We start from the raw sequence: 24,177 nt of genomic DNA on the forward strand, positions 1-24,177 counted from the left end.
GAGTAGAAAAAATAGAAAAGTTACTCTCTTTCTCATTATTCCAAAATAAACAAGTGTAACACATTCTCCAGAATATTCTTATTACTCCAGGTGGTAAGTATTATATCTATTCTAAATGAATTTTTATTCAAGTTTTTATTGTAATGTTCTCAAAAATATAAATACGATCCTCTAAGAAAAATGTACAGGATCACACATCAAGACGTTCTATTTCTGGAGATACAATAAAAACAATGGCTTTAATGATTTTAAAATTATGATCCATCAGGTTGTTTTCATCTTGAAGGCTGTTAAATGAAACCAAATGGTTTGAATCAGAAGCAAAAAAAAATAGCATATTTGTAAAAACATAATAGTGAAAACTAAGCTAGTAAGAGGGAAGTCAAGGTGGTAAGTTAAGGACCCACCAAGGAACACAACTTAGTCTTTTTGTCATTTGTAAAGATATTGCTTTTCTTCTAAGTTTTTTCTAATAAATATCCTTTAAGTGTTTTTTCTTTATTTTTTAAGTACTATTTTCTGTTTCTTAATCTTGTCATTTAAAAAACAAAGGAACTGAAGCCATTATTTGCCTAAATTTTAGTAGGGCTCTGTGCCAGGTTTGGGAGGAGGGAAGCAATATTGCTCCCTAAGGGTACAGGGCAGCGATACAGCTGGCCGTCTAGGCCTCAGATCCCTCGAAACCTTCTGAACCACGTGTCCTCTTGGAAATTTTCTGGTCCTTTTCTGTTATGGAATGAGCAGGTCCATTCTGTTATGGAATGATGAGATGATGGGATGTCATCTTGGTAACCTTGAGCTGGTGAGCATGACCTTTTCTCCACAGAACCGAGATAATAATACCTACCTTAAAAACTGTGCTAAAGACAGATAGAGAAAATATTTGTTTAAGCACTTTGAAGATTCCGCAGATGCTGAGTCAAAAATACCCATATTAAGCTCTATGGAGTACTCACCCTGTTTGAGGCGCTATTCTGAGTGTATATTTATAGCCATTTACTTGTTTAATCCTCAAAATAAACATGAGGTAGTTACTATTTTATCTCCACGTTAATGACAAGGAAAGTGAGACAGAGATGCTATTTAATGTACTCAAAGTCATATAACTGGTAAGCTGAAGAACTTGAATTTAAAAAGAAGCCACACTCTCATCCATTGCTCTGACAACTACTGACATTAGTCAGTTTTAGTTTTCTTTTTCCTGCAAGTGAGCATAGATCGTTATGTCCTCTTGATATCTAACGATGGGCTCTTCTTTGGGCTATCTGTGCCTGGAAGTTATAAAAGTAGAGTCTGCGTCCTTTACCAGTTAGGGGAAAAAATGTGTGAGAGCCAGGTGAAAAGAAGGCTTTTTTTTTAGATAAAGAAACACAAGAAGAATAGATTCTATTTTTAAATGTGTGTGATCTAGTGGAGTGACCTTTGAGATTTAAGGACTGTGTATTCCATGAGTAAAAAAAAATTGAGCTTGCGCTTTTAATATAATTTTAAAATAAATCACATATATTTGTATATGCTGTTGTGCAAATAAACTTTATAAAACACACAAAAATAAAACAGAAACATGGATGGAATAAAATGCATGTGAAAGCAGAATTCAAGTATTCCTTTGTACATTCTTGTGAACCTTATCTACAACTGGTCTAGGAGAGAGAACCCTGGGCAGGAGTCATAAACTGAAGGATCTCAGGGAACAATATGGCCTGCCAGAAGCATTTAGTTTATAAAGAGGATTGGACAATCATCTAAACACTGAGCAATCTCACATGGAAATTTGGATTTCTACCATCTTCTGGAAAACCAGAATGACTTGTCAACACTGGTTTGCATTCCCATATGACAGCCATTGAAGGATGCTGAGCATCTGCTCTTCCCTTCAGATAAACCCGGGACTACACAGTGTAGCACAGCCTTCACCGTCCCTCTTGTCTCTTAAGGCTAATTCACCCTTTTGTCTTCTTGTCCCCTGTAGGCATTTGAATTTGGAACCTCTGAATCAGAGAAACAGACTTCCTTTCTCTGTGATGCTGTGATCTATAATCAGGGTGACTTTGAGCAATTCCATGTGAATAATTTCTTCAATTTACAAGGAAACTGAACACATCATTCTTTCAGCATGACTTTCTGGTGTGCTCACTGACCACTAATATCTCATTGAGTTTCTTTACTTACTGGGAGTTCGCAAAGAAAAACAAAAGAATTAAACTGAAATTAATTCAAATGCTTCAAAAGACAGATGTGGTAAAAATTGATGCTTTATCCTTATTCTTAGTTGGCATAGTCAAGTCACTCTCTTATCACTCTACCAGAAAGGAATTAGCATTTCACTGATGGGTTTTTCTACTTGATTGTGTAAAACAAATGTCCATTGAAATTTTCATGTAGTTTCACCATCTTAAATTACTGTAGAACAACTTATGGTATAGACAAGATAAATTCAGTAACAAACTGATTAACATTTGATTCACTCACTGGGTCTCAGTTTTAAAGAGGGTGTGGTTCCAATATTATCAGTATGTTAACTTCTCAACTTACTTGCTTGAAAAATAAATAACAGAAAACTGTCCTTACTTCGAAATTGCTGGTCTGCAAATTCATGTAGATAAAGGATTCCAGCGCATTAAACAAGTGTGTTACTTTGTTAATGGATAGTATGGCACAGGTAATTAACTATGAAGTCATTAAGGCTTTTCTATGCTGTGACGGTTGTGTTTACCTGTAACAGATTAATGAACCTGTCAAATGTGTCTTCTCTCTCTTGTTATTTCAGATCAGCCTTGAGTGGAATTTGACAGAAGATGTTACAGCAGTTTTATCTCTGGAAATGGTTAGCTTCAGGGATTATCCTTGGCTCTCTCTTCGCAATCAGCTTGGGCCAGTATGATGATGGTAAGGCTGCTTTGAGTCTGACCTTTAGAGTTAGCCAGATTTCTGTTATTAAACAGAAAATGAAACACACCACAGAAAATGAATAATGCTAATTTGTAGTTCATTTCTAAAGGTTAGTAGCTCCATGCAATAATTTACCTTAATTAAAATAATCTTACAAAAGTGGCATCCAAAGTACTTTGTTTCTTAATAAGGACTGCAGAATGGTTGGAAATTCAACACAAGTAAGTGCTCTACATGGACACTTACTCATTCTCACTAAGGGAATGCTTAACTGCTATGCAAAAAATAAATTTTAAATTTTATTGCCTAACCCTCGAACAAACACAAACAGTGGTCTCAAATAAAGCTTAGCAGTGGAAAAGATACCACGATTTCCTATGAGAAAAGATCTCTGAAGGAATGAAAAGTAGAAACCGTAGGTGCTTTTAGTGTTATTGCTTTAATTGGCAATGTGTTATTTCATCTCCCACTATTTTATTTGGAAAGAGTGAAAACATGTAAAAGACTTGGCAATCAGACTTTGTAAGTCATTTCCTACCAGTAAGTCAGTCACTAAAATGATATATCAGTCATCCAGCTACTTAGGGACCACTTACATCATGTCTGCAGTGGCCCAAATGTGCCCATCTTGGATATTTTCATATTGGAGGAATCTGTCTTTGAATACCACATAATGAGAGTTAGGAAATACATAATACTCTAAGCTTAAAGGAAGAAAAAAAAATGGACAAATATCCTCATCCTAGAACTCAAGAAAACTGAGTTTTGTACTCTTCTATGTTTTTGAAAAAATTTTCATTGTTTTTAAAAAGTTTTCACTATTTTTACTCAATATTTGTTCAACATTCAGGGTTCATAGGTGGTTTCCTGATCTTTTTTATAGTTGCTCTTAGTGGTAGCAAAGAATGTGAACTTTTTTATGCTTTGCTGGGCTGAATTGAATGATCTGAGGATAGATGACTTAATTTGACTTTATTGCAAACAGTGTTCAAATTGTGCACTTATTAAGACATTCCCAGTCCTCCACAGTTAGAAAACTACGCCTCTTTTGGGATTTGCAGAATAATTCACAATAACAACAATTTTCATAAAGTCAACACCCTGAAAAGTTCTGCTAATTAGCACAGTGTTCACTTCAAGTGCATCTGAATTTAATGCTCATGTCGTTACCATTTATGGAGATTGTGAATATCCAGTCTAAAAACAAATTTTAAAAAATAATGTAACCAGTTCTTTGAAGCAAAAGTAAAAATCAAAGAAACTTAAAAGAGCGTGACTTTATGTTAAAAGAATGCATTTTAAATGGTACCCCAGGAACAGATGACAAATCGGGATGTTGATATTTCTTTGTCATCAGACATTCTATTTTTGTTCATATTTAGTGTTCACACTTAGCAAGGAAGGGGTTGCTGTCAGTGTACACATTAGACAGTCACAAACCCTTTAGTTCTTAGCGATGTAATTTAGCTTATCAGGGGAAATCACTCCTGGTTTAACCTGTAATGTGATGGATTGGCTTCCCTAACAAGTTCATTATAGCTCTTAGTCTTCCTAAATGTGCTCAAGTAGCCTGCAAAAGAAGATTACCAGGTCACTCTTGGCCATCAAGCAGTCTGCTTTCTGAAGCAGAGTGCCACTTCACACCTGCCAGGGGTGGGCTACAGTGGGCTGCCCCTGGAGTCCTGCACAGTGAAGACTCCCCTACAGCCACAGTTAGAAAGCCTTCTCAATTCTCTCCTCCTCGAGGTAGGTGACTCAGTTCTTAAGAAGACTGTAGGGATAGGCGCTGTGGCAGAGAAATGTAAACTTATTGCAATGTTTTATAGAGATTTCTTAATTGTATGTGCTTTTCAGCATTCCTTCCACACTTGCATCCTCCAATGTGCCCCCAGAGGTAATAACACAGTCTATTCACTTAGGTACTCCCCAGGCCTTTCTTCTCTCAGACCCCTCTCAATTAGGGACTCTTGACATCACTTTTGTTCAGTTTTCAGGTATGTGTGCCTGAAAATGGTTTTCATAATTACTATTTTTTTGAATCCATATAAAATTGTGAGCCCATACTATACAGGAATGAAATCAGAATTCAGTACAGCGTGGATAACACAAAATAACACTAAATTGGAATATGTGATAAGAATTTCTTGAAGCAATTTTTTTTTACCCAAATGCTTGGGAATGCAGGGATGTGGTTAGATGGAAGGAAGACAATGGTAATGATCACAAACATGATAGAAATATGAGAGAAAAAGTGAAAATGAAAGGAACACTTTTGCCATAGATGATCCACTGGTTGGATTAGTCTCTTAGGCTAGTTGACAACTGATTTATGTACATAGTTGGGATTTTCAGATAGAGAAAAAGGAAGGAGAAAAATTTTAAACTACCGTAAGTCTATCAGTATAACAGTCTACATTTTTCCTATATTAAATAATAGGATTCTTCTGGACTTTTAAGAATAGTTTCGTATGCTTTTCTATGCATTTCCTTACTTAGGCAAAAGGGAGTTGGAAAGAAAAAAAAGATACTGTTTATTTAATAAATATCTTAACCTAAAATGGAATATTCTAGTCTTACCCAAATGTGTGAAACTGCTTCCAAGAAAAACATACTGTATAATTATTATTTTTAATATTTTATAATTACTTGAGGACTTGGCTAAGTTTTCAGTCTTTTTACATTTCTCATTCAAATTGCTGGGATAAGGTTTTAGATTCAGTAACAAAATTTGTAGATGGCCTATTCCATAATGGACATTTCATTTTTTTGATTACTACATATCTAAGCAAGCACTAATAATGTAAGTGAGATTGATAGTATTATATTAAATTTAAAAAGTCAGAATTTAGCCAACTGATAGAAAATTAGAAAACATAATAGATTAGAAGTTTGTGGTATTTTTCTCCTTCTCTCCATAAGAAAGCCTTAGGATTGATATTTTAGCGTATAGTTTTATGCATTACCAATCATGACAATTTTATTCGAATGGGAGCATGAGAAGGAAGTGTCATGAGAAGCAGGGCCATCTGCTAAGTTGTATGTTGTGTGAGATAAAAGATATGTAAAATATATACCTTGTTCTAATATATTATTCATAGTGAGGTAAATTAACCAAGTTGTCCACGGGGTTTATGTTTTTGTTTATTTTGGTTTGATTTTGAGTTCATGAATGAATGATGAAAGGGAGGGAGAGAGAAGAAGAAAGTAAAATTATATATGGGTAATGGGTATGTTTTATTTTAATTTTTGTTATTTCCTCTGCATTTTCAAATTGTCCATATTGAATATATATTACTGCCATAATCAGATAGGAAAGGTATTTGTTGAAAAACAACTTTATGTCATAACATTATGCCCAACTTTGAACCAAAATGTTAGAGTGTTAGTTTTAAAAAGATATATGTGCCAATGAGTATGTGTGTGTGTGAGAGAGTGTGTGTTGAAGACAGACAGAGAGAGAAAGAGAGAGGGCAGACCGCAAACCACAAAAGCCAACATGAGTTTATTAAGGAAAGGCTTCTCCCTGGCTGCTGGAGCATTTAGCCTGGAAACCAAAAATCTTTCATCTTGCCCTCGAGCTGTTACATAAATTAGCATATATCTATGATGTGAATGGAACCCTTACATAGTGCACAACCAGAACAACTATATGAAGGGACCTTGTTTATAACCTCTAAAGTCACAACACTTCCTGAGGCTTGGTGCCCTTATAAATAATAATAACTCTCTGAAACTTGATTTTATACAGTTTAGTGCTGCACCTGACATATGGCTAATGTTTACTGAAAAAAAATTCTTTTTATTGCTATTATTATTTCTCATTATTTCTAAATTATTATACTTTTAAAAATAAATTTAGATATTTATTTATAAATGAATACTTTGTGATCCTGTGCACTATATGTGTATTCTTTCTTCATCTCTCTCCAAATTTACCAAACACCTTGAAGACTTAACTTTGTTAAATTGCATTTTATTCTTAAAAGTATTAATGACTATACCCTTTCATTTTTATCAATGCATCCAGAGGTCATGAAGTAGAGTGCCACTGGCTTATGCTAATTAGACTTAGAAGAGAATGACAGACACATTATGATGCTGATCATAGAATCATAAGGAAAACCTCACTACCCAGTGAGCTGAAACACATATTTCTGAGCAAGATGTTTCGGCCCTTTAGATGCCTTAAGAAGAGATGGTTAAACAAACGTAACAGCTCTACAAGAATAGTTCAATGCTCTTAAAGATCCCTGTCACCGGGCTGTCATAGACTGTCGCATGGAGCACTGTTGTGGTAATATCTGTAGTGCCTCGAGGACTGCGTGCTCTATTTGTGGGACATTCACCGTCTCCCCTGCATTACGCTGAAAATCTTAAAAAAATTCCTTATCCTTTGAGTTTGTTATTTATAAGCTTAATGTAGGTTATCTTCATCTTCTTATCTTTCTCTGAACATAGGACAATGCAATAATTTCTTTTGAGTCTGTTTCAGTTATAATCAGATTAAATTAAGGTGATTATTGGAGACTATACCTAAGTAATTTTCAATGAACTTGGTTGTCTCTGAAACTTCTTAATCCCTCATTTAAATATGATTCTTCAGATAGCATACACAGAAATGGAACAATATATGCGCGCACAGACACGCACATGTATATAGTACATAGATAATACACATTTTAGACAAAAATAAAACCATGTACTGCATACATTTTTATGCAAATTGTTATCTTAATATGTTGTAGACATCTTTTCATTGAAAGGAATACCCCTTTCAGGTATTCCATTTTATAGAGTAAATTTTTATTCTGAGAGTTTAAATTCAAGTTTTGTTTTCCCTACAGGCTTAGTTAAAATCCTGAATGTTTGTCTTTATTTTTTGAAGCTTTGTAAGCTATTAGATTTATATACATTGTCTAGGTTACATTATAATGTGACATTTAGAATGGGATGACAAGAAAGAGCATTGTTAGTCTCAATGCTTACTCCAATAAAGCTTTCCTAAACAATCCAACTTTCATCTCCAGATGAAAGCTTGGCTGTTCCTTTTTTTAGGTTGGACTCACACTTGTATTTCTTGTCACTTCTTTTCTGAAGGTGGGTAATCTTGTGGATGCCTGTACCCTCAAAATGGATTTAGTTTTAGAGCAAAGGTTTGAAAGCATATGTCTTTTCTTGTTTCAACAACAATTTCCCACGAAGCAAGTTCAGAAATATAAACTCTGTGTCTTCTCTAAGCTCTGACCTTGTGGCTAGAAGGATTACTTCAATAGCTTTTGTATATACCAGTAGTAGGCTCACTCAAAACGTATTTGCATATCCTGGAAGGCCAGAGAACTAAAGAACCAGAAATAAATAAACTCTGATAAACAGAAGACCAATTATCGTACTTAGAAGATTCTTTGCTAGCATGCGCATGCATGCATGCGTGCACACACAAAGAGGTGATTTCTCAGATAACTTAGAATAGCAAAGTACTGATGCTTCAGATACTCTCATTTGTCCTGTTGAGAGAGGGAAAAGAAGTAAAAGGTCTAATTCAGTGTCCAAGCCGTGCAGATAAAATTAATGATAACTGGTATGGTAGATACTTCCCTTTGTGCTTTAACAACCTGAAAAATTTGAACCCATTGAAAAATAAAATGCTCACATCCTCGTTGCATGAAAAGGCAGAATTCATTTTAAATGTTCTTAATAGAAACAGAAATTGAGCAAAAATGTAATTATAATCTTGCTTGGCTCTGAGTCATCAATGACTCGTACAACTCAGAGTGGCTTTTCTTAGTTGGATCTTTTCCTGTCAAATCTCTCTACTTGTCACCACCACTTCTTCACCAATTCCCTTAAGCTCTGCAATTTGGTTTTTCTCACAACTCTACTAAAACTGCACTCTCTAAGGTCTTCAATGACTACTTTCTTGCACAAATCCTGTAATTTTCTACCATTTCAGCAAACAGCATTATTGATCTTCCTTTCAGTAACTTCCTTTTCTCAGAGGTTCTTTGTACTGACTTTTTCTGATTGTCTATGTATCAGAGTTCTTCTTCATCTTCTTGGTGAACATTCTACCTTTTCCTATTCTATGATTTCAAACTGTCCCACTCTTGTTTATATTTCCATAAGGAGACATACTCTATAATAAACAAATCTGGGTATTTTCTGATTTTTAAAAAAGATCCTGTCTTTTGTCATTTTCTGTTCCCTCTAAATTCCCTTATATAATACATTCATCTAACTGTATATCCAATGAATATAATTACTTTTTCTCCAGTCCACATTTTCAATTCTCTGTAGAATATTTATTTAGTTAATATTTTACTGAATATTAACTCTGGCAAAAATATTAGGGAAACAAAATGAGGCAGTCTCTTCATTCAAATATAATAATGAGAAAGCCAGTCAATACAATGTGATCTGTATAATAATAGAAATATATACAGTGTATATGTTTTGGGAGAATAACAAATGGAAAATCTGACAAGGAATTTGGGGTAGAGATAGGGAGAAAATGTTTGCAGGACAAATTTTGAGTTTTCAAGTTAAGGAGCTTAAGGAGACTATGAAAATTTTAGACAAACTGAAAAATACCCAACTGATGTTCTGAGTTAGGATGTATACAGATATCTCTGTGCAGCACGGAGGGTTGTACATGCTGTTTTATAATCTCATTCAAAGTAGGCTAGATTTTAAAGTATCCAAAGGTAACAAAACAACGTGTACTTGGTTGTGATCACCGTCTATCCAAGGCTCATTTATAAGCTCATCTCCTTCATAGAACTCCAGCTAAAAACAATCATGCCTGTGTCTATCTCTGTCTCTCTCTGTGTCTCTGTCTCTCTGTCTGACTCTCTCTCTGTGTTATACCCCTAGAAGCTATCCATCACTTGCTTGTAGTGCTCATTTTTGTAAGTGATTTTATTTAACGTCTTTTCATACACTATTAAAAGTCTTCCTACATATTTCATACACATATTTCCTACATATTCAACAAATTTCTTGAAATCATGAATCATATCAATATGTATTTTATGTAAAAACAGCATCTCGTTGTAATAACCACTAATATTTATTTATCATTTATTAATTAAGCCCTTCATGCAGATTGTTTAATCTACACACGAACTCTATGAAGTCCTTGCAATTCTAATAATAATTGCATGCCATTTCACTACTGTCATGCCTCATTTATAGACCAGGAAACTGCAGAAGCACGGAGAGGTTAAGTTGACTTCATATTGTGATATTAATCCCAATATTAAGTGGCAAAGCTGAGACCAAACCCATTATCTCAGTTCCATATGCAATAATCACATGCAGTGTTATTATATTATGACATCAAGATCTTAACCTTTCCTTCCAAATTTTACTCAAATTCTACTTATTCCTTGATACTAACTTTTTCATTATTTTTCGATGTTGTTACTATTGACACTCAATCAAAATTAAATGAGGACAGGGGTCGGCCAGGTGGCACAGTGTTTAAGTGTGCACGTTCCACTTCTTGGTGGCCTGGGGTTCCCCAGTTTGGATCCCGGGTATGGACATGGCACCGCTTGGCAAGCCATGCTGTGGTAGGGAAGATGGGCATGGATGTTACCTCAGGGCCTGTCTTCCTCAGCAAAAAGAGGAGGATTGGCAGCAGTTAGCTCAGGGCTAATCTTCCTAAAATTAATAAAAATTAAATGAGGACAAGTTGGTCAAAAGGTACAGACTTCCTGCTATAAGATGGTAAGTTCTGGAGATCTAATGTACAGTATGGATTGTTGATAATGTACAGTACAGATAGTTGATAATACTGTGTTGTGTACTTTAAATTTGCCAAGAGAGTAGATCTTAAGTGTTCTCATCACACTAAAAAAGAAAAAAAAAGGTGACTATATGAGGCGATGGATGTGTTAATTAACCTTGTTGTGGTAATCATTTCACAATGTCTAAGTATCAAGCCACCACATTATATAAAATTTTTATTTGTGAATTATACCTCAATCAAGCTAGAAAAAATTGATGTCCATCTTCCCCTTTATATTATAACGTGTCATAGAATGCCTGTTTTGATGTTTGAATTATAAATCCTGAAGACAGAGACTGTCTCATTTACTTTTGTTTCCCCCAGCCCTTGGCACAATGACACAATTAGCAATTATTGAAACAAGTAAGCATTAAATAAAAAAAAGTAGATTGAGAGATGAAAGCTCTCTTTAATAATATATAGAAGCAAGTTGGTGAGCTGCTTTTCATTTAGAAAAGTCTTTGTAGGAAGCTCAGGCTGAACCCTCCTTTCTTCAGGTGTCTTTCTTTTTCTGATTATCAGCTGCTGTTCTGGGCATTCGTTCCTAATGTTGGCAGATCACACTGCAGCGATGGTTCCTGAGATTAGCAGCCCAGTCCATGCTACTAATCTTCCCTACTCTGGTAGGATCCTGTACTGCTCCTCAGGGCTGCTCAATTAGACTGCTAGGTGATGACGGTTCAGATACTCAGAGTTTATTAAGTGTCTTTATTGAGCAATTGGAATACTGATGAGACCTGTTCAGCCTCAGACTTAGATAACATGTGAAAAGGACAATGCTAACTCAGTCATCAATATTTTGTTGGTTTTTATTTTTTTGAGGAAGATTAGCCCTGAACTAACATCTGCCACCAATCTTCCTCTTTTTTCTTTTTTCTTTTTTTTTTTTTTTTTTGCTGAGGAAGACTGACCCTGAGCTAACATCCTTGCCCATCTTCGTCTGTTTTATATGTGGGATGCCTGCCACAGGATGGCTTGAAAAGCAGTGCATAGATCTATACCCAGGATCTGAACTGGCAAACCCTAGGCCACCAAAGTGGAATGTGTGAACTTAACCACTGCACCACTGGGCTGGTCCCTCAGTCATCAATATTTTATGCAGTTATATCCAGGATTTGGCCACAGTTGGTCTGTTGGATACATAAAATGCAATTCTGGTGATATCCCCATAGGGAAAAATAGACAGCATTTTAAAGGTATATTAATCATGCTTTATACTCATTATTTTCTTTCATTCATTCATTTATTTAGGCATAGCAAATATATATAACATCTATTATGTGCAGATTAATTTTTTAATAATTATAGCTAACACTTATCAAGTGACTTATATGTGCCAAACACCTTACACATACTACACACTCTACTCACATTCCATAATTATATTGACATGTGTAGTATATGTACCATTACATTTCAGTTACACAAGCTTACATAGTTTTATACAAATATTTTTAAGTGACTACTAAGTGTCAAGCCCTGTTCTAGGTGTTGCAGATGTAACAAACCACAAAATAGACAAAAATTCTCATCTTTCTGGGGTTTGCTTTATATTGGAAGGAGATAGAAAATAATCCAAATCAATAAGAGAATTATGTAGTGTGTTAGTATGTGAAGAGGGTTATATCAAAAAATATAGCAGATAAAAGGAATACTGGGTTGGGATACAATTTTAAACAGGGCAATGTGGGAAGGACTTACTGAGAAGGTACCCTCTGAGCAAAATTTTGAAGAGCAGGAGGGGAAAAGCCATATAGATTCCTAGGGGAAGAGCAGGGAAAACAGGGAACAGTGAGTTCAGAACAGAGTTGAGATGGGGACATGTTAGTGTGTTTGAAGAACACAATCTTGCAAGTGAGCTGTGATGGGTGAAATGTGAGCTGAGAGGGGAAAGTGATAATCAGAGAGATGAGAGAGGAAGCAGATGGGGCAAGGCCTTGTAGGCAATTCTGAGGACATTGGCTTTTTCTTTTTTTTTTTTTTTTTAAAGATTTTATTTTTTATTTTTTCCTTTTTCTCCCCAAAGCCCCCCGGTACATAGTTGTGTATTCTTCGTTGTGGGTTCCTCTAGTTGTAGCATGTGGGACGCTGCCTCAGCGTGGTCTGCCGAGCAGTGCCATGTCTGCGCCCAGGATTCGAACCTACGAAACACTGGGCCGCCTGCAGCGGAGCGCGCGAACTTAACCACTCGGCCACGGGACCAGCCCCCAAGACATTGGCTTTTTCTTAACCACATTCCAGGCAGAAAATAAAGATAGCTTAGACCAGGTCTTCATGACAGAGGTGGTAAAAATGGTTGACTGTAGATATATTTTGAAGGTATACCCAATAGAATTTGCTTAGTGCATTGGATATAGGGAAAACAAAGATGGCATTTAAGGTTTGTTATCGATATGTTTGGTCTAACCCTCAGGAGAGACTGATCAACCTCATCAAAGGAATAAATGTAGTTAGAACTGAGCCATAAAAACACATAAAATATAGTCCAGGAAGATGAGGAGAAATCGAAAAGGATATTGATCTGGAGAGACAGTTAATGCGAGGAAAACCAGGAGAGGGTGGTTTACTAAAAACCAAAAGAAGAGAGCATCGCGAGGGGAAAGTGATCAGCTTTGTCAAGTCGAATCAAGTAAGGTGAAGTGTAAGAAGTGAATATTGAATTAGCAATGTGGCACTCATTCCTGACGTTGACAGAAATAGTTGTGGAGTAATGTTGAGGGTGAAAATTTGTAGTGTTTTTTTCAAAATATTTTTTCTTTTATACTTTTTTTTTTGTGAGGAAGATTGGCCCTGAGTTAACATCTGTTGCCAATCTTCTTTTTTTTCTTTTCTCCCCAAAGCCCCAGTACATAGCTGTAGATCCCAGTTGTGTCATTCTAGTTCTTCCCTGTGGGATGCTGGCACAGCATGGCTTGATGAGCAGTGTGTAGGTGTGCATCCAGGATCTGGACTGGTGAATCCCAGCCTACCGAAGTGGAGTGTGTGAACTTAACCATTCAGCCACAGGACCAGACCGTTATAGTGGTTTTAAGAGAGAGTGGAGGAAGAGGAAAAGCAGGCAGTTTGAAGATATAAGCTGTAAAGGTGTTTTTCCCAGAAAGTGTTTTTTCCTTTCCTCTTTTTTTTCCTCTCTGTTTTAGTTAGAGTGACAGTGTTAATAGAGGAGCAGGAGTAAAAGTTCAAGATCATATACTCCACCTCAGGTGCTGGTAGTGCAAGGATATGGTAAAACAACCACCACCCCTGAGAGAGCTCCCGAAAAATAGCATCTTCTGGGAAGAGCCAGATTTCTAATAGAGACAGAAGAAAGGAATGTTCAGCAAAGTGTACATTCTCTTATTTAATTTATTTAATCTTCACTAAAATATGATGTGATAAATTCTGTTAAGTTCACTAAAATCCCATGAGGTAAATTATTCCTATTTTCCAGATGAGGAAACTAAAGATTTAAAGATATCAAGCCATCTTGCTTAAGGGTGCACAGCTCCTACGTCTAAGAACCATGATCCTAGCTCAGGCAGCCTGGCTCAGGCTGTCACACTCTTAACCACTATATCTTATAGTCTTAGTATAAAGTACTACAGGACTTGTGAAAGTACAATACTATGGACCCTGATCCATGGGACCTTAGGAGGATGATGGAAGCTATTATCAATTCCTTTTATATGTCCATTTATTCAATATGTATTTATCAACATCTATCATATGCCAGCATTTTGCTAAGATCTGGAGATACAAATATAATACATTTTGTGTGTGTGTGTGTGTGTGTGTGTGTGTGTGTGTGTGAGGAAGACTGGCCCTGAGCTAACATCTGTTGCCAATCTTCCTCTTTTTGCTTGAGGAAGATTGTCACTGAGCTAACATCTGTGCCAATCTCCCTGTTTTATGTGGGATGCTCCCACAGTGTGGCCTGATGAACAATGCTAGGTCTGCGCCCAGGATCCGAACCTGCAAACTCTGGGCCACTGACATGGAGCATGTGAACTTAGCCACTACGCCACCAGGTCAGCCCATTAACATACGCTTTTTGACCTTATGAATGTTAGAGCCTAGTTCACAAGAAACATCAGCAAAAGGGACAAATTGAGATCACGAGTATAAATCAATATACTGTAGATTGTGAGCATCTGGAGTTAAGAGGTTGCCTGCTGAGAGGTGTGTTAAAGTTTGTGCTAGTTGTGGTTAGTCATAGAAAGATCTTAGGATGAGATAGTTTTGAGTTTCTTGGAAAATGACCGAGGAGCTACATTCAATTCAAACTCGATATGTTGTAAATTCATATGTGCAGTCAAAGCAAAATGGAACAGGAGAGGATTAATAGATGATAAAGCCTTGGTAGTGCGTGGATATGAAAGATTATCTATGACACAGTAGCTGAAGCATGAACTTTGGAATCGGATGGGCCTTTTTCAAATCTGGGCAAAATCAATATATGATTTATGATGAGTTATGAAACTTCTCTAAGACTCAGTTCTCTGTTAAAAACGGACAGTAACAACTCTGATTAGATTGCTGTTAGGATTAACTGATGTTATGTATGTAAATTTTTTAGCATGCTTTCTAGCATATAGGTAGTGATAAATCCATGTTTTTTGGTATATTAAAATAATTGTTACTATTTGCAAATGAAAGTAAGGTAGACTTACTATTTCCTCGTCATTAATCAATGTTTCTTTAGGTTTCCTTTGTCTGAAAACATTTACACAAATATACACACACAATCACACAGTATATTTTAAATTGACTACACTTTTCTTAGAACAATCACTATACCTTCTAGGTACTTCTTTCTGTGTACTGTAATTCTTTGTGTGCTTTTCTCCCTATCTAGCCAGTGAATATCTAAGCTGCATTTATTAAGGTAACTGGCATAGAATAGAAAATCGATAACCATTTGGCATCTGTACGTTTTCTATTGTTTTCTTATTTCCTCTACCTCCTTCAACTTTCTGTCAATTTTCATTAGTTCTTTCTTATATAATGAAACTGCCTTTAGTTCCTTCTTATTACTCTTTCTTCACTCATAAGTGGATGTCTCTCTTATCACTTTATTCTCATTTTTTTAGTCTGTTTCGCCCAACCTCTCTTCTGTTCTAATTTTTCTATCTCCTTCCTGTGTCTTTGTCTTGTCTTTTCTCTCCCTCTCTCGGAGCACTTGCTCAACTCTTGTTATCTTTGTGCCTCCCTTTAGCTAGTTTAAATTCTAGAAAGCACAATAAGTATTTCTCAAGTCCAGTCATTTCATATTTCTCACTGCTGGGTCTACTTTAATAAAGGTAATCTTAATCAGACTTTTAACCTCCCTTGCTGCAGAAAGAAATATGATAGCACTTTAGAAAAAAGAAAAGAAAATCCCCACAGTAGCTTCTTATAATATAAAATTCCCAGAGTGCACACACACATATTTCAATGCCTCTAAAATCTCCTTCTATTATTAGATGAGGAACACTTTACAGGAGATGCCATCCAATTTCCTTCCCAATGATAGCGAAGTTTTAAAGATTTTCAATTTATTCTCTAAATTTCTAAGATTTAAATTCAAACGAGGATCTTTGTGAAATAGCGATTATTAAATGTCAATTCCATGGGAGTACGTTTGAATATCTAAGGTGAAATACACCCCCAGAAAAAGAAAACTAGAAGGAATATTGTCCAGTGAACTACCGACACTGGAGCCAAGCCAGTGCATGCAATCTGTATTTATCACTGAGAGTTCCCTGGATCCATTAAACCTGATAGAGCAGTCCTTCTCTCCAGCCAGTTTAAATGTGGCTTTTGACAGCAGGTCCTCAAAAGTGTGACCTTTGAAGACAATCATGATGTGTTTCTGTTTGTTGTGTAATATTAACTGCTTCATTCCATAGCATACCCAAAATATACACAGAAAGGCTAACTCACATATTAAAAACAGTAAGATAATCAGCTTCTATTTACCGAAAATTCTTTATCTAAGAGTTTTCTGGCGGCAATACCATGCCAATGTTAAAAGATACATCATGCAAATATCCTTGCAGAGAAACTCTGTAATTCTGGATTATGTGCTAGCCCTATCCCATCACTAGAGAAGATTAATGGAAATAACAATAGGCCAATGATAGAATTGTTAATAAGAATAACTAGAACCCGGAAGTGGTTCAAGATAGTAGCATAGGAAGAGCCTGAACTTACTTCATCCCATGGACACAACAAATATGTAGCTACATATGGGTCAGTTTCCCCAGAAAAGAAACTGAGAGCTAGCAGAACCCCTGCTCTAAGACAAAGGATAAAAAAGAGTGCATGGAGATGGGTAGGAGAGGCAGAGAAATGCTCTGGCCAAATACCCCACACCCAGTATGGCAGCGGTACATAATAGGGAGAGATCTCATCACATGAGTGCTTCTCTGGGAGAAGTGAGGAGTTGGTGCCTTATATCAGGCACCCGAGACCCTGGAGTTTGCACCAGAAAGATGAACTCCCAAAATATCTGGCTTAGAAAACCAATGGGGTTGATGGCCCAGGGCCCCGAAGTGCTATAGGAAAGGGAGATTCCCCTATTAAAGTGTTTGTGTGTGGTCTCCCTAGCCCTGAATAATGCCAGTGAAATAACAGCATTTTGAAAAGTACAGAGACTACATATGAAAGAGAATCATTTGCAAATCTAAAAACATATACTCATCAGGAACCCTGATATTTGCAACTATCATCCAGGGGACTCCTCCAGATCTCTTGATATGAAGGCCAGCAAGGATTACAGTTTTGGCCCCATAGGACTGTATATATTTGCATAATTTAAAAGCTGCTGCCTGAGGATCTGGCTTCCAGTAGTCCTTAATCCAAGTGCTAAATGAGATTCCTCCCCTTGGAACACTGACAGGTCTTGGCATCCCCTCAACAACAGGGGCATATCAAGAATAAATCAGGTGATTTAGACAACCACAAAGGTTCAAGAGACAACCAAGAACTAGGACAGAGTTGAACGGGAAGGATCATCACCTACTCAAGGTCACCACCACTGAGAAAGGTAGCAGTTTCCTCTAATACATAGAAACACACACAGAGAGCCAAGCAAAATGAAAGAGAAAAAAACACAGAAATATGCTCCAAACAAAGGAAAAAGACCAAACCTCAGAAAAAAGACCTTAATGATATGGAGATAAGTAATCTACCTGATAAAGAATCCAAAATAATGATTATAAGGGTGCTCACCAAACTCAGGAGAATAATGGATTAACACAGTGACAAATTCAACAAAGGGTTAGAAAATATAAGAAAGAACCAATCAGAGCCAAAGAATACAATAACTGAAATGAAAAATACACTAGAGGGAATCAACAGCAGATTAGATCATACAGAAGTATGGATCAGTGAGCTAGAAGACATGGTAGTGGAAATCACACAATGTGAATAGCAAAAAGAAAAAAGAATTTTAAAAAATGAGGATAGGTTGAGGGATGGCTAAGACAACATCAAGCTTACTAACGTTTGCATTATAGGTGTCCTCAAAAGAGTAGAACAAGAGAAAGGGGCAGAAAAAATATTTGAAGAAATAATGACTGAAACCTTCCCTAACCTGAGGAAAGAAACAGACATCCAGGTCTAAGAAGTACAGAGAGTCTCAAACAAGATGAACCCAAAGAAATTCAAACCAAGACACATTATAATCAAAATTCGAAAGTTAAATATACAGAATCTTAAAAACAGTAAAAGAAAAACAACTAGCCACATCCAAGGGAAGCCCTTTAATGCTATCAGCTGATTTTTCAGAAGAAACTTTATGGGACAGAAGGGAGTGGAATGATGTATTCAAAGAACTGAAAGGTAGAGACTTAGCACCAAGAATTCTCTACCTGGCAAGGTTATCATTCAGAATTGAAAGAGAGATAAAGAGTTTCCCAAAACAAGCAAAAACTAAAGTTGTTCATCACCACTAGACTGGCCATACAAGAAATGTTAAAGAGACTTCTTTAAGTGGAAAACAAAAGGCCATAGATAGAAATATAAAACACATGAAAGAAAAAAACCTCACTGGTAAAGGCAATTATATAGTAAAGGTAGTGAATCAACCACTTATAATACTGGTATGAGGTTAAAAGACAAAAGTAGTAAAATTAACTCTAGCTACATTAGGTAGATAAGGGATACACAAAAAGATGTAAAATATGATCTCAAAAACTTTAACTGTGGGAGGGGGGAGTAAAAATTTAGAGCCTTTAGAATCCATTTGAACTTAAGTGACTTTCAACTTAAAATAGACTGCTATATGTATACAGATTGTTATATATGTGGTCATGATAACCACAAACCAAAAGCCTATAATAATACACACAAAAACTAAAGAGAAAAGAACTCAAGCATAACACTAAAGAATGTTATAGAACCACAAGGGAAGAGAGCAAGAGAAGAAGAAAGGAACAGAGAACAACTACAGAGCCAACTAGAAAATAATTAATAAAATGGCAATAAGTACATACCTATAAATAATTACTTTAAATGTAAATGAAGTAAATTCTTCAATCAAAAGACATAAGATGGGTGAATGTGTAAATAAACAAGACCCATCTTTATGTTGCCTATAAAAGACTCACTTCAGATGTAATGACACATACAAATTGAAAGTGAGGGGATAGAAAAAGATATTTCATTCAAATATGAAGAAAAAACTGGGGTAGCAATACTAATAACAGAAAAAAATAGGCTTTGAAACAAAGACTGTAACAAAAGACAAAGAAAGGCATTACATAATGATAAAGGAGTCAATTCAACAAGAAAATGTAACATTTCTAAATATTTATGCACCCAACATATGAGAACCTAAATATACAAAGCAAATATTAACAGACATAAGGGGAGAAATTGACAGTAATACAATAATAGTAGGGGACTTTCATACCCCACTTACGTCAAAGGATAGATATCCAGACAGAAAATGAAAAACGAAATATAGGCCTTAAATGGCAAACTAGAACAGATGGATTTAACAGATATATACAGAACATTCCATCCAAAAACTGCAGAGTACACATTCTTTTCAAGTGTACCTAGAACGGTAGATCACACATTAGGCCATAAAACTAGTCTCAGTAAATGTAAGAAGATTGAAATTATATCAAAAGTCTTTTCCAACCACAACAATATGAAACTAGAAATCAAGTACAAGAAGGAAACTGGAAAAAACACGAATACATGGAGACTAAACAGCATACTACTGAACAACCCATGGGTGAATGAAGAAATCAAAGAAGAAAACAAAAATTACCTTAAGAGAAACGAAAATGGAAGCATAGATTTCCAAAAATCAATGAGATGCAGCAAAAGGAGTTCTAAGAGGAAAGTTCATCGTGATAGGACTATCTCAAGAAACAAGAAAAATCTAAAATAAAAGATCTTACTTTATATATAAAGGAACCAAAAAAGCAAACTGCAAAAGTAGTAGAGAGAATCAAAAAATGAAGATTGAAGTGGAAATAAATGAAATGGAGACTAAAAAAACCCAGAAAAGATCCATGAAACTAAGAGCTCATTCTTTGACAAGATAAATGAAATTGACAAACTTTTAGCTAGACTAACCAAGAAGAAAGAGAGGGCTCAAATAAACAAAATCACAAATGGAAGAGAACTTACTGCAGAGATACAAAAAATCTCGAGACTATTGTGAACAATTATACACCAACAAATTGGATGACCTAGAAGAAATAGATAATTTCCTAGAAACATACAGTCTTCCAAAACTGAGTCAGGAAGAAATAGAAAACGTGAATAGACCAATTGGTAGAATAGTTGGTTCTCTGCATCCATGGGTTCCACATCCATGGATTCAATCAAGCATGGGTCAAAAAATACTCATACCTACACTACATAATGATGCTTTGGTCAACAACACACCATGTATGCAACAGTGGTCCCATAAGATTAGTATCATATAGCCTAGATGTGTAGTAGGCTATACCATCTAGGTTTGTGTAAGTACACTCTATGATGTTTGCACAATGACGAAATCACCTAAGAATGCATTTCTCAGAATTTATCCCCATTTTTAGGAGATGTATGATTGTACACTATATTTTTGATCCACGATTTGTTGGATCTGTGGATTCAAAACCCAAAAATAGGGAGGGCCAATCATAGGGAGTTTAGCATCTGTGCATTTTGGTATCTGCAAGGAGTCATGGAATCAACCCCCTGCAGATACTGAGGGAGGACTGTAATGAAATTGAATCAGCAATTTTAAAAAACTACCAAGAAACAAAAGCCCATGACCAGATGGCTTCACAGGTCAATTATACCAACTATTTCAAGAAAAGATAATACCAGTCCTTCTCAAATTATTCCAAAAATTAAAGAGGGAGGATTGCTTCCAAGCTTATTTTATAAGACTAGCATTACCCTGATACCAAAAGAAGACAAAGACACCACAAAAAAAATAAAATTAAAGACCAATACCCATGATGAACATAGATGCACAAATCCTCAACAGAATATTAACAATCTGAATTCAACAACACATTGTAAAGATCATGCACCATGATTCAGCAGGGTTTATCCCAAGGATGCAACATCCATAAAGCAATCAACATGATACACCACATTAACAAAACGAAGGATGAAAATTGTATGATCATCTCCATAGATACAGAAAAAGCATTTGACAATATTTGACATTCCTTTATGATAAAAACTATCAACAAAGTGGGTATAGAGGGAATGCACCTCGACCGAATAAAAGCCTTATATGACAAACCCACAGCTAACATCTAACACAGCCAACAAAAAGCTTAAAGGTTTTCCTTTAAGGTCAGGAACAAGACAAAGATGCCCACTCTTTCCACTTTTATTCAACATAATATTGGAGGTCCTAGCCACAGCAATTAGGCAAGAAAAGGAAATACAAGGCATCCAAATTAGAAAGTAAGAAGTAAAACTGTCACTTTTTGCAGATGACACAATCTCTATATAGAAAACCCTAAAGACTCCACCAAAAAATTATTAGAATTAATAAATGAATTCAGTTAAGTTGCAAGATACAAAATTAAAATATGGAAATCAGTTGCATTTCTATATACTAATAATAAATTATCAGAAAGAGAAATTAAGAAAACAATACCATATACCATTTTCAACTGCATCGAAAAGAATAAAATATGTAGGAATAAATTTAATCAAGGAGGTGAAAGACTTGTACTCTGAAAACTATAAGACATTGGTGAAATAAGTTGAAGACGACACACATAAATGGAAAGACATACTGTGCTCATGGGTTGGAAGAATTATTCCTGTTAAAATGGCCATACTACTCAAAGCAATCTACAGGTTCAATGCATTCCCTATCAAAGTACCAACGGCATTTTTCATAGAACTAGAATAAGTAATCCTAAAAATTTGTATGGAACAACAAAAGACCCTGAATAGTCAAAGCAATCCTGAGAAATAAGAACAATGCTGGAGGTATCATGCTCCCTGATTTCAAACTACATTACAAAGCTATAGTAATCAAAACAGTACGGTACTGGCACAAAAACAGACACATAGATCAATGGAATAGAATAGAAAGCCCAGAAATAAACCCATGCATGTATTGTATTTATGACAAAGGAGGCAAGCATATGCAATGGAGAAAAGACAGTCTTTTCAATAAATGGTGTTGGAAAACTGGACTGCTACATGCAAAAGAATGAAACTACACTACTCTCTTACCCCATAGAAAAAACTAAATTCAAAACAAGTAAAAGACTTGAACATAAGACCTGAAACGATCAAATTGCTAGAAGAACACATAGGCAGTACACTCTTTGACATTGGTCATAGTAATATTTCTTTTTGGACCTGACTCCTCAGGCAAGGACAACAAGAACAAAAACTAAACAAATGGGACTACATCAAGCACAAAGCTTTTGCACGGTGAAGGAAACCATCAACAAAATGAAAAGGCAACCTACTGAATGGGGAAGATATTTGCTAGTCATATATCCAGTTAGGGGTTAATATCCAAAATACATAAAGAACTCTTACAACTTAATATCAAAAACTCAAACAGCTTGATTAAAAAACGGGCAGAGGACTTGATTAGACATTTTTCCAAAGAAGACATAGAGATGGCCAACAAGCACATGAAAATATGCTCAATCTTATTAATCATCAGGGAAGTGCAAATCAAAACCACAGTAAGATATCACCTCACACTGGTCAATATGGCTATTATCAAAAACACAACCAATAACAGTTGGTGAGGATGTGGAGAAAAGAGTATCCTTGTTCACTGTTGTTAGGAATGTAAATTTGTGCAGCCACTATGGAAAACAGTATGAAGGTGGCTCAAAAAATTAAAAATAGGACTACCATAAGATCCAGAATTTTGACCTCTGAGTATTTATTTGAAAGAAATGAAAACACTAATTTGAAAAGATGTATGCACCCCTAAATTCACTGAAGCATTATTTACAATAACCAAGATATGGAAGCAATCTGAGTGTTCATAATAGATGAATGGATAAAAAAGAAGTGGTATATATTTATGGAATATTATTTGGCCACAAAAGAGAATAAAATAAAGAATAATGTGCAACAATGTGAATGGACCTAGAAGGTATTATGCTAAGTGAAATAAGTCAGATAGAGAAAAACAATTATCGTATAACTTCACATCCATGTGGAATCCAAAAACAAAAAACAAATGAACAAACAAAACAAAAGAGAAACAGATTCCTAGATACAGAAAACAAACTGGTGTTTACCAGAGTTAGGAGGGGTTGGAGAGTGGACAGAATAGATGAAGAGGATTAAGAAGTACAAACTTCTAGTTGTAAAATAAATGTCATAGGGATATAAGTCGCAGCATAGGGAATATAGTCAATAATTTTGTAATAACTTTTTATGGTAGTAGAAGGTAACAAAATTCATTGTGGTGATCATTTCATAACATAAATATTGATTCACTGATGTACATTTGAAGCTAATATGATATTGTATATCAACTAGCAGTACTCCTTATTGACTTTGGACAAATGCATTGTGATATGAAATGTTACAATTTAAGATTGCTGACATGTTTTGTTAGAGCACACAAATAATGGGTGTATTTTTAAAAATATCAATGATTTAGAATATGAAAAATATATTAAATAAACTTTGAAAATAACTGAATCTCATTCAGAATTATGTGCTTATATGATTTCTAGATGCACATTTCAAATGGAAGTTTTTTTTGATCTATGACAAATTACAAAGACATTGCTCTAACAGAGAAAAATGTCTATTTTTTAAAAAATATGTGACACACATTCTTTAATTAAAGATGTATAGGAGTAAGTGAATTTTAAAAGTATGTAGAAAGACAAAGTGATGTTCTAACCACAGAGAATCTTAAAATAGACTTTCTTCTCATAATGCTATATGTATGCCAAGTTTGGCAACACATGTATTTGAATATATTAGCAAATTGTATTAATCAATTGGATTTTATTGCAGAATTTCATTACAGTCACATACCGCTTAATAATGGGTATAAATTCTGCCAA

At 35.4% G+C, this 24,177-nt stretch overlaps 1 protein-coding gene across 1 annotated transcript in view; it reads left to right on the forward strand.

Annotated features, from left to right (window-relative positions):
- PCDH15 (protocadherin related 15) overlaps window positions 1-24,177 on the forward strand; it is an 874,042-nt gene that overhangs the window by 124,248 nt on the left and 725,617 nt on the right. Inside the window, exon 2 of the mRNA XM_046654051.1 lies at window positions 2,771-2,889. Coding sequence (XP_046510007.1) covers window positions 2,799-2,889 — 91 coding nt within the window. The 5' untranslated portion in view covers window positions 2,771-2,798. The remainder of the gene's footprint in view (window positions 1-2,770; window positions 2,890-24,177) is intronic.

Source organism: Equus quagga, chromosome 2, assembly GCF_021613505.1.
Source record: "Equus quagga isolate Etosha38 chromosome 2, UCLA_HA_Equagga_1.0, whole genome shotgun sequence".
NCBI classification, from domain to species: domain Eukaryota; kingdom Metazoa; phylum Chordata; class Mammalia; order Perissodactyla; family Equidae; genus Equus; species Equus quagga.